General features: G+C 40.3%; 1 protein-coding gene across 7 annotated transcripts in view; it reads left to right on the top strand.

Moving 5' to 3' along the window:
• KSR1 (kinase suppressor of ras 1) overlaps nucleotides 1-12,256 on the top strand; it is a 1,687,803-nt gene that overhangs the window by 1,540,706 nt on the left and 134,841 nt on the right. For 6 of the 7 annotated variants that reach the window (XM_044054644.1, XM_044054643.1, XM_044054646.1 and 3 more), the window contains one exon: nucleotides 6,035-6,168. In XM_044054644.1, coding sequence (XP_043910579.1) covers nucleotides 6,035-6,168 — 134 coding nt within the window. Of the gene's footprint in view, nucleotides 1-6,034; nucleotides 6,173-12,256 lie in introns of those variants that run through there. The other variant, XM_044054647.1, reaches the window with a different exon arrangement.

Consider the following 12,256-nt stretch of genomic DNA (forward strand, 5'->3'; position numbering starts at 1 on the left):
GACATTTGTAAGCTACCTTTTTTTCCATAAGTGTCATGTTTGCCACACCTGGTTTAAATTTCCTATTCCCCGTCAACTGGTCTAGGTTCCATTTAAACTGGGTAATAGATTAACTCAGCTTCACATGAATGAGAATCCTGCTCCAAAGGAGGGCTAGTCTCTGGAGCACATATATGTCTCCAGCAAAATTCAGGTCCTTAGACCTTGTATTTCTGGTACTGTTTGACTTATGAATATGCAGGAGATTCATAAGCTTGGGGTTTGCAGATGCCTTGTAAGCCAGACATTAATCACCCCTCAGCAGTCTGTAGAGGGGAAGGGCTGTAAGGCACTCTGCATAAGCCAGGTTTGTAATGCTTTGTATTTTTTTTGTAAGGAACCTCTGAGGTCTCTCTAGTTGCTGCATATGCTTGGTCAGGTACACACCAAAGGGAGAAATGTACTCTATGACTGGTCTGATAAGGGCATTGTGCAGTGAGATAATGACCTCTTTGGCTTGGATATCATGCCCTTACTTATAAGTTGCACAACATAAAAGGGTTTCCTCACCACTGTGACCACATGGTGATTGAAGATAAGGCTGCTGTCTACATGCGAACCTAGATCCCTGACCTTTGGGTTGACTCTTAGGGGCATATTAGAAACATTTATTTTATTATTTTATTTTATTTGACATTTGTTAACTGCATTAGACCAGCTTAGCTGACAGGCCCGTTTTCAGTGGAGACCCGAGGAGAAATGCTCCAGTTTACAGGGTAAAAAAAAAAATACTTACAGAACAGTGACTATACAAACAGTACAAGGTTGACATGTAGTACTGAGCCACTGTGTACATAAGATTATATATAGATAATGTCATAAAAAGTTATTTACAAGGAAGAAGATAAAGAATAGCAATGTTGATGTGAAATGTTGAAACTACACAGTACATAAGCTATATGTTGATTCTATAATTATTGAGTTATTTGCAAGAGAGTATAAAGAATATAACTGGAGACATATAGTGTTGAAACGATCAACACTTTTAAAAATGGATTGCTCTGTGTGAGAAAGCATAGTTAGTGTAAGCATAGCCTTTACATGGACATGTTACTGAGAGGAAGTTGAGTATATACGATAGGCATATATATTACCTGGTAGCAAAATAAAACATAGTGTTTTCAGCAGATAGAGTAAAAATTGCTGTGATGGTTGACTTCCCAAAGGGTAAAATTTTGCATTTCTTAGCATTAAGTTTAAGACCATGGGTTTTGCACCATTTGTTTGTCAGTGATAGGTCTTCTTGAAGAATGCTACTGTCTGCAGGGGAGTCGATAATGATCCCCAGCTTGCAATCATCTCCAAAGTTTGTCAGCCATAAACCTTCAGTTTTTGCTTCCACTTCAGAAAACTAATTTCAAAAAAGGACCTGGCCCAGTACTGAGCTCTGGGGGACTTTGCTAGTGACTGACTTCTTGGTGGAGGTGGCCTCACCTGTTTTTGACCTCTTTGGTTCTATCAGTGAGCCAGTTGGTGATAAAAGGGTTTGTAACTAATTTATTGAGCTTGTCTGCAATGCCTGAGTGGGGTATTATATCAAAAGCCTTGGATGGGTCGAGGTAAGCTGTGTGCAGATTCTTGTCCTCATCCATTGCTTTGGTGACCCCCTCAAAGAAGTCCACCAGATTTAATAGGCATGACCTTCCTTTAGCAAAACTGAACTGTGATTGATCCAACATTTTCAGATTACCTATGTCCTAATGTATCATGTCCATGATGATTCTTTCTGTGGCCTTACATATGAGGTTGGCCAGTCTTATAGACATGTAGTTACCTGGATCAGTGGTTGGACTTCCTTTGCACAGGAGAATGACTGTAGCCAGCTTCCATTCCTTGAGCACAAAACCTGACTGTAGGCTGTAGTTGAAAACTGATTCAAGTGGGCAGAGAGGTCATGTTTCATGCTGTTTAATAAGCATCCCGGGATGTTTTTGGGGCCCATGAATGCAGTGTTTTTGGCCTTGGAAAGTGCATTGAAGATCTGTTTCCTAGTATTGGTTGTGGTGATTGTGATATGCAGTATTCCCCATGGAATATCAGGGGGAGTGGGGGAAAATTTTGAGCTGAACCTGTCAGCCAAAAGGTTGGCAGTGGCCTCCAGTTCTTTGTGGATGATGCCATTTACACTAAGTTCTGTGTATTGCTGTGTATTTCCCTTGAGGTTTCAGCCATAGCTGTAAAAAGCTTTGTGGTTGTCTTTTGCCTGTGAGGCTATTTGTACTTCAGATTTAGCCTTTGGGGTATTAACTTACCCTCTTATCTGCCTGTTTAGATTGGTCAGGGTTTTTTTAGTATATTGGGCTTTTTTACTCCTACACTTGGCCAAGATTTTTTTTGTTATATAACCGATTGATATTGTGATTCTACCAGGGTGGCTTGTTTTTTGAGTTTGTTTTATTTGTAGTATGAGCAGGCACAGCTCAGTGTATACAGCTATCAATATGGCTGTACAGGGATTTTGTAAATAGCTCAGCATATCCTATGGTGTTTTCTGGTTTTGGTAGGAAGGTGGTTAGAATTTAACCAAAATGTTGCTTAGTAGAGAGAGTTTAGTTTTGGAATAGTTCCTAAAGATTTTTGGTTTCACTGGGTCCCTGGATTTAATTTTTATTTCAAGCAGTACTGCCTTATGGTCAGATCTGACAAACAAGGACATTGCATTGGGTGGGGATGATTGCTCCCCTATGTTTGTGAGTACAAGGTCAAGGATGTTTGTACCCCTGGTCGGAGAATGGACCAGTTGTTCCAGGGTGTTGGTATTAATGAAGTTTAAATATTTCTAGGTTTTGTGCATTAGAAGGGGTGTAGGATTTTCAGTCTATCCATGTGAAGATCATATTTGGATAAATGGTGAGGGGCTCTAGTACATTGAGATATGTAGTATGGGTATCCTGGGACATGGACGGGGGCCTGTAGCATGCAAGGATATGGTATGATACCCTGTTTGTGGTAAGTTGCACATGTATGAGTTCCCCAGAGTCATACACTTTAACTAGTCTGGATGTGAGGTTGTTTTTAATATAGATTGAGACTGCTCCACATTTAGTTCCCTGCTGTGCAGTAGCTGCTCTAAAAGTATGAAAGGCATTATAAAGTTGCACTACCAGGGTACTCTCTGTGACTTTAAACCATGTCTCCATTACTACACAGATGTCTACTCTCTCCAGGGAGAGGAGGACTTGCAGTGAGTGCATTTTCTTGTTAAGACTTCTAGCATTGAGCAGTACCACCTTCAGATATTCCTTTATAAGTTCTGTTAAGTCAGAGGTTATCAGTTTGGCATTGCCTAAAGAAGGCACCATGGGTATGGAAAATGTTGTTGCCCATATCCAAAAGCCTAAAGGAGATAAGTGCAGACCATCCCTGGCAAAGCAGACTGGTCTGTCAATTATGTCCTCCCAGGACGTCAAATATTGTACACCCTTGGATTGACACCAAAAGCTAAGCCAATTGTCAAAATCAATCATTTTTTGTTGGTAATGTGGCATCATCCATGGAGAAGGTAGTATGCTGCTCAGTGCTAGGCTTATACCTGCCTGAGACACACAATCAGCAAACTCGATCATGTCTTGCTTCATATAGTCAAGGAAGTTACATCTCAGGTTATTACAACACCCACAGGACTGTGACAACTGAGTTATACTGGTACCTGTGGTTCATTGACCTGAGTGCGTGTAACCTGAGCGATCCTAGCCCCAGAAAGACAGCTAACTGTGACTCTTTCCTTACTCTGTCTTGTGAGGGGGACATGAGTGTGCCTTACTGTACAGTCACCAGTGACCAGGAAATTTGGTTGTGGGCTGGTTTGCCTTAAAGGCTTTGCAGTAGAAGCATGGATACAGTCTTACTATATGTAACTGTGGGTGTTTCAGCAGTGTGTTTACATGATGGCTGAGGACCCTTTTTTTATTATGTTGTGCAGGATGTCCTAGTGTTTTAGGAAGGTTACCTGCAACTGCCTCAGCATAAATAGTTTTGTGTGTAGAGCCTTTACCCTGTGCAGTAGGTATGGTGCAAGTGTTACTCACAACCTGTATAGGATTAGTTGTGGTTCTATGAGAGAGTTTTGCCTCCAGCTTTAAAGAGTAGTTACACCTCTCACATACTTTATCTGTTTTATTAAGAATAAGTGGGTTGTCAGTGTACATGAGGCAATTGCTGCAATGCCTCAGAATACCCATCTCAACCAGACTGGCAAGAGAGAGATTCGGGAAGTGCATATCCGTTGTTGCTGATGCACTAGGAAGAGTGAGTGAATTTTAAATATACTGAATAGGTCATTAACGCAAGGAACTTGATGAGCAACACTCAGTTTTGCACAAACTAGAGTCTCTAGTAGTTAAAAAAAATCTGTCTAGACAGTAAGGGTATTTTGAAGGAAAATTACACTGTGGGAGATCAGCGTCTACACAGATTACAAGGGGAAGTTATGCTGCAACATATTGGTGTCTGTACAGATCACTGCTAGCCACTGCTGCGTGGAGAGCAGCAGTTCTAACTAAAGTCTGTAAGTCTGCACTCAGGTTTAGAACTAAGCGAGGTTTGTAGATTGGTCATGATAGGGGCTCCATATAGGAGAGAGGGGAAGAAGTAAGTGGTAGCTAGAGTTACCTTGGCAGAGTCTGTAAGGAATTTCTTTATGTAGGGTGCTTAGTTTTTGATGGGTTTCCTTGCTGATGTGGATATGTAAATCGAATTTAAGATTGTTGCCAATTGTCATGCCAAGTAGTTTTGTATGTGGGGTAACCTCAATCGTGGCATTATTTAAGGAAGAAAGTTGAAAGTTTTTTTCCATGGAAATGAGATTTTAAAAAAAGGAGAAGGAATTTAGTTTTTTTTAGGATTTAGTAGCAGTGATATCCTGTAACCAACTTTCAACAACTTTAAAGGCTTCTTGAGAAATCCTCTGAAGATCTATTAGGTTGTCAGAAGTGTATATTATGGTAGAATCATCTGTATGTTGTATGAGGTAAGCTTGCTGAGAGAATTTATGTCAATTGTTAGTGAATATGTTAAAGAGTAGAAGGCTGAGAATAATGCCTTTGGCAAACAAGTATTTATAAGAAAGAAGGATGGAAAAATTGGAGAGCCATTTAACAGACTGGTATCTGTTGGTGAAGTAGTTGTTAAACCATGTAGTGTGGATTGTGATAGCCTGAGGGAAGACTGTAGAAAAGTTTTTGTTGACAGATTTTGTTTAGAGATCAAGGAATACAGAGGAAACAAGTTTGCCTTTGTCTCTAGTTTTGTTAATAGTATCAGTGAAAGTTAATAAGGCCATGGTAGTAATATGAGCGGGTCTAAAACCGTGCCGTATGGGGCGGGGGTCAGGAGGTTTTTCTCAGGAATATGCTGAAGAACCTGCTTGTGAATGCAATTATGCAGAATCTTTTACAAAGGGGATATGGCGATAGGTCTGAAATTGGTTATATCAGATGAGGTTCCTCCTTTATGAAGGGGGGTGATGATTTTTTTCCACAGAGAAGGAACGTATCAACACAGGATAGATTATGGAACTGTCAGCTAGCTTTGGGTATTCTGCTGGAAAATTCTCTACTGAAGGAGAACAGGATTTCAGTTTAAGAAGCAGCAATTTGATTTAGGAAGTTGGGATGGGTTTTAGGGTGAAATAGAGGGTGTTTGCTCTCTGAGGAGAGGACATATCATGATTCTATGGAGGGAAGTCTTTAGTAAGGGGCTTTAATGCTTTCTATAAAATGTCTGTTAAATTGACCAGCTATTTCAGAGGTAGTATGGTTATTTCTGTATTCTTTTCGTTCTAGCTGGAGCCAGACTATCAAGGATTTTCAGGAAAACTGCGTTAAATCTTTGTATATTTTCATCGAGTGGAATATTTTTCAGGATAGACTAGTTAAATGAGATGTTAACTTTCAAATTCTGTTAGATGTTGAATGTTAAATTATCTGTTTAGCACATTTACATTTTGTAAGAAATTATCAAATAATAATATAAAGGTTTTTTTTTCTTTTTGCAGGAAATTCTTTCTGCATGCTGGTCTTTTGATCCATGTGAAAGAACGAGTTTTACACAGCTTATGGAAATGCTTGAAAAACTGCCAAAACTCAATAGAAGGCTTTCCCATCCAGGGCACTTCTGGAAGTCTGCCGAGTGAGTAATGCATTGTTTCCATCGTACGTAATCATTAAAGCAGGAAAATAAGTTGTTCATCCATCAGTTTTGATGAGTAGTATTATCTGTTCTATGAAACCTTTCCAGTAAATAGCACAGATGCAAAATATTTTCATACCTTTAACTATAATATGTGGCTGAATGTTTCAGTGCACACATTTTTTGAATTTGTGCACCACATAGATGGTTAATAAGGTAAAAAAATGTTAAGCATTCATATTTTTCTTGGTGTAGTACACTGACAGATATTAAATGTTGTGCAGGCAATGTAACTATCTTGGGCAGTAATGTGAAAACCCATGTTCCTGAATAAAATTAATGGAGCATTTTCAAAAGCCTAACTAAATAAATGCAGTTTTCTGTTTTTGTTTGTGCAACTACTGTGAACAACAGTGGCAGAATCCTATTACTGTCTTACTGTAGAAACAGTAAGTGTCACATTTAGAAAAATCTTAACTGAAATGCATTTTGAGATTTCATTTTAATATTTATTGGTGCATTTGGTTAGGTAATTTTGATCAGTTAGTCAAATGCATTTACAGTGGAAGATTGGGGAGAAAACCTTGAAAGAGTACATCAGAAAGAGCTTTTACATAAGAGATTATAGTTTACGTTCATACATTTATATAGTTATACAATGTGAAGTAATAATAAAGGGTAAGCAAAAGGGATACTTGAAGACGTTATAGTTACAAAACATAATTAAATTCAGAAATGTGGTATAAAAGCTAAAACAAAAAGAATTAAACACATGCATATATGCATTTGGGAGTGTTAAGCAAGCATTATGCTGGTACAATAAAGCTGGTTAGCATACAGTTATCTGGATTCATTTCTGAAACATAGTAAAGCAGGATTGCTATTTTTTTTTTTTTTTTTACAAATAAGGAGCAGCTGATAAAAAACTTTTATAATATAGGATGTAAAACAGCTATGTAGTTATTACAGTTTAATGCTAAATGTAACGCGCATAATGAGCAATTCAGCGTATATAGATTAACTTTTAAAAAATGCAGAAAGAAAAGTTGGGTACATAAGGGTGAGAGATGAAGAAAAGAATGCAGGCAAAGTTAGTAAGAGGATAGAGCAAGTGAGAGGTGCGACTGTAGGTGTTGTGGAAGTGTAGTTATGTTATAATTTGGGTTAATGTATGCAAGTATGTAAGGAAAGAATGGTACAGTGGATATAAAATGTTTACACACCCCTGCTAAAATGCCAGGTTTTTATGATATAAAAAAATGAGACCACTATAGATCATTTCAAAATTTTTCCCACCTTTAATGTGACCTATAACCTGTACAGTTCAATTGAAAAACAAACAAATCTGTCAGGGGGAAAATATGAAAAATAAAAGATGTACAATAACCTGGTTACATAAGTGTGCACACCCTTAAACTAATACTTTGTTGTGTGTGCACACCCTTAAATTAATACTTTGTTGAAACACCTTTTGATTTAATTACAACATTCAGTCTTCTTGGGTAGGAGTCTATCAGCATGGCACATCTTGACTTGGCAATATTTGCCCACTCTTCCTTGCAAAAGTGCTCCAACTTTGTCAGATTGTGAGGCACAGATTTTCTATCCATACATATTTCTGTCTTTTTCAAAATGGTAAAAAACAGATGCTTTATTCAAGGCCAGAATTATTTTTGTGATGGAAACCTGCCTACGGGATGCTTATGGAGACCTTGTGTTTCTGGTACATAGTTTGATATTCTTCCTAAGCAGATGCTATGCAGACAAGTTGTAGTGCATTTCTGTGAGATGCTTCATGTAAGAGCAGATTATTGAATTTTGCCTGTTTCATTTGCGCCTCTCCTCCATAGTTACGTCCCACATCTGTGCTGTTACTCCTAGTCTTACTTTGCATCTCTCCTCTGTAGTTGCATCCCACACCTGTGCTATTAATCCTACTCTTACTTTGCATCTCTTCTCCATAGTTACCTCCCACACCAGTGTTGTTAGTCCTAGTCTTAGTTTACATCTCTCCACTGTAGTTACATCCCGCACCTGTGCTCCCTTGTCTTACTTTGCATCTCTCCTCCATAGTTACATCCCACAGCTGTATTAGTAGTCCTAGTCTTACTTTGTATCTCTGCTCTGTAGTTGCATCCCACACCTGTGCTGTTAGTCCTAGTCTTACTTTGTATCCCTCATCTATGGTTACGTCCCACACCTGTGCTGTTAGTCGTAGTTTTACTTTGCATCTCTCTTCCATAGTTATGTCCCATACCTGTACTGTTAGTTCTAGTCTTACTTTGTATCTCTCCTCCAGAGTTACCTCCCACACCAGTGCTGTTACTCCTAGTCTTACTTTGCATATCTCCTCTGTAGTTGCATCCCACACCTGTGCTGTTAGTCCTAGTTTTACATTATATCTCTCCTCTATAGTTACATCCCACACCTGTGCTGTTACTCCTAGTCTTACTTTGCATATCTCCTCTGTAGTTGCATCCCACACCTGTGCTATTAATCCTAGTCTTAGTTTGCATCTCTCCTCTGTAGTTACAGCCCACACCTGTGCGCCCTTGTCTTACTTTGCATCTCTCCTCCATAGTTACATCTCACACCTGTGCTGTTAGTCCTAGTCTTACTTTGAATCTCTCCTCCATAGTTACGTCCCATACCTGTACTATTAGTCCTAGTCTTACATTGCATCTCTGCTCTGTAGTTGCATCCCTCACCTGTGCTGTTAGTCCTAGTTTTACATTATATCTCTCCTCTATAGTTACATCCCACACCTGTGCTGTTACTCCTAGTCTTACTTTGCATCTCTCCTCTGTAGTTACATCCCACACCTGTGCTGTTAGTCCTAGTCTTAGTTTGCATCTCTCCTCTGTAGTTACATCTCACACCTGTGCGCCCTTGTCTTACTTTGCATCTCTCCTCCATAGTTAATCCCACACCCGTGCTGTTAGTCCTAGTCTTACTTTGTATCTCTCCTCCATAGTTATGTCCCACACCTGTGCTGTTAATCATAGCCGGCCTTAGGCATAGGCTAACTAGGTGGCTGCCTAGGGCACCACTCTAGCAGGGGCACTTTTCTAGTATTTTTTGGTGTAGGTAGACCAGGATGGAGGCACCAGGTGGTGGGGGGGCTGCCGTGGAGCCCTTTTGCCTAGGGCACTAGTTTACCTAAGGCCGCTCCTGCTGTTAATCATAGTTTTACTTTGCATCTCTCTTCTGTAGTTGCATCCCACACCTGTGCATCCTAGTCTTACTTTGCATCTCTCTTCCATAGTTATGTTCCACACCTGTGCTGTTAGTCCTAGTCTTACTTTTCATCTTTCCACCATAGTTACGTCCCACACCTGTGCTATTAGTCCTAGTCTTACTTTGCATCTCTCTTCCATAGTTATGTTCCACACCTGTGCTGTTAGTCCTAGTCTTACTTTTCATCTTTCCGCCATAGTTACATCCCACACCTGTGCTATTAGTCCTAGTCTTACTTTGCGTCTTTCCACCATAGTTACGTCCCACACCTGTGCTGTTAGTCCTAGTCTTACTTTGTATCTCTCCTCTGTAGTTGCGTCCCACACTTGTGCTGTTAGTCCTAGTCTTACTTTGCATAGCAACCATTTTTATCTTCACTGCATTCCAAGAAAGCTGCACTGTGTGTCTTCCTGTTTAATATGTTTCCTCACCTTTCCAGTCTTAGCCTTCAGACTGTGTTCTTTCATTGTTACTTGTCAGTTTTTGAATGGTGATGCCTTCATGATTCTCTTGATACCTTTGAAGTTCTTAAATACTTTTTGTGCCTCCTTTTCCTGTGCATTTATCAGTACTCCATTGTAGATGTATTAAGTCCATTTATTTTTTCTTCATGTTGATTTTGGTGCGGAGCCTACTGCATTTTTCATCATCCTTCTCTGAACTGTTTCCATCATGTTAATAACTGCAGGGGCTGTGTCTGTAGAACCACACATATTACTTCATATGGGATCCACTAGCTGTGTTAAGAGGCATAACAGCTTCCTGATTTTCTACTCGCAATAAATGTTGTTTTGCTAGTGGAAGGAAATCCAAGGTTCATCATTTGTACTGGTGTAATATCAAATGGTGATTTGCCATTCTGAGATCCTGCCACCTCTCCCCATATGTCATTTTGATATTGTGCCCCTGTTCTGCTCATACTAATATTTGAATATTGCCTGTAATGTGATAGTCTTAATTCATAGTAACAGCCTTTCCCAGAGCCCTGGTACCTTTTTAGAATAAAAAAAATGCTTGCAATCACCTATTCTGAAATTTTTCCACTTCTGTTCTTAGTTTTTTTTTTTTATTTTCATCAGTTTTCATACTAAGTGAACTTTCATTCTTGGTGAAATACTAAAAACATGGAATTCTGCAGTACCCATAATGAGCTTAACTATTTGGATTGCATCTCTAGTGAGTATGTCCTGATCACCGTAATGTTGATCACATAGGTCATAGGATAACTTGGGAATGATGTGAATCATCCCTGGTGCTCTGCTGTCGGCTACCTGTAACTTATTACTATTATTTTAAATATGAGACCTCCAGAACTGGACATTGCATTTAAGTTACCTGGCACTTGCTCACTAAAGCAATTATATAAGTCAGCACTAAAAAATTAAAAGCACTACACCCTCACAAATTCCCTTGAGTACCTTGTTCCCCATTGGCCCTTTTTTTCAATTATAAAGGAATTCTCAATACTATTCTAGCATGTCCAAAGGTCAGTTGTCAATCTCCTCTCCGGTCCAGCTGGTGAATCTGGGAATCTTGAGGCAATGTTACAACTGCCTCATGTACACAGACAACCCTCTCCTCCTCCCAACAAATTCCAACACATGTCAGAGATGCAACCATATAGCCAAACTGGAGGCTAAGCTCTCTCAACTCAGTACTGGCATAACCAGTCAGGAGGAGAAGGAAACCACACTCACTACAATTCCAGTCTCATATAGACCTACCACGACAGCAAACCAAACACATAAACACACAAAAACATACTCGGAGGCTCTAAATAAAAATCTGCCTAAGCAGCAGAGACCTCCAAAGCAGACACCCAAGCAACCGCTACCCCAAAACAAAACACGTGCAACACATAGCTCACAAAGCCAGTGTGCCGAACAGTCACAGCCCTTAAGGCTAAACAACACACCTGATACACTTGTAGTAGGTGACTCTATCGTCAGGCACACTGACGTCCCACTCACCAGACTGAACAAGGAGAAGGTCATGGTGAGTTGCCTGTTGGGCGCTAGGATCCGCCACATAACGCAAGCACTCAGATCACTCCAAGGCAAGTACAAATATGACTCGGTCATTGTCCATGCTGGTGTGAATGACCTGAGACGTACCTCCCTGGACTACATGAAAAGAGACATAGAGGAGCTCTCTGAGCATGTAGCCCAGGCCGGTATGACCCTGACCTTGAGTAGCATCTTACCCTCACCAAGAATGATGCCACAATATGAAGACAAGATGATCAATTTCAACAATTGGCTTAAGTATTGGTGTCATTCAAAGGGGAGCCAATGCCTGTCAGCCTGGGATGACATGCTCAACAAGCCACGATGCTTCGCTAGGGACGGCTTGCACCTGTCACCCCTGGGCTTTCGGATATTGGCAAAGGCTCTTGCTTCCCCCATAGTGCCTTTTTAGGCAAGGCTCAAAAGACAAACCCACCTCCATAGGTATCACAAGGGATAAGAAACTAAGAGTAATGCTACTCAATGCCAGAAGTCTAAACCTCAAGATGCATGCACTCGAAACTCTCCTTAGCATGGAGAACATCGATGTCTGTGCAGTAACAGAAACCTGGTTCAAGGCTCCCGAGAGCACCCCAGCACTACCAGGTTATACCTCATACCATGCTTTTCGGCCCCAAAACTTGGACCGAACCACAAAAGGAGGGGGAGTATCAATATTCGTCAAAGATACCCACACCTCCAGGTTGGTGGCACAGCACAAAGCATCAGAGATTATCCGTGTGCAACTAACAGCAGGTAAAACTGCTTTCCAGTTTATAGTCTGCTACAGACCACCCTCGCAAACCCAGGAACCCCACTCGGCCTTCCTGAGAACACTGGAAACT

This window comes from Protopterus annectens, chromosome 13.part0 (assembly GCF_019279795.1).
Source record: "Protopterus annectens isolate FY-2018-M chromosome 13.part0, PAN1.0, whole genome shotgun sequence".
Taxonomy (NCBI): Eukaryota; Metazoa; Chordata; order Ceratodontiformes; family Protopteridae; genus Protopterus; species Protopterus annectens.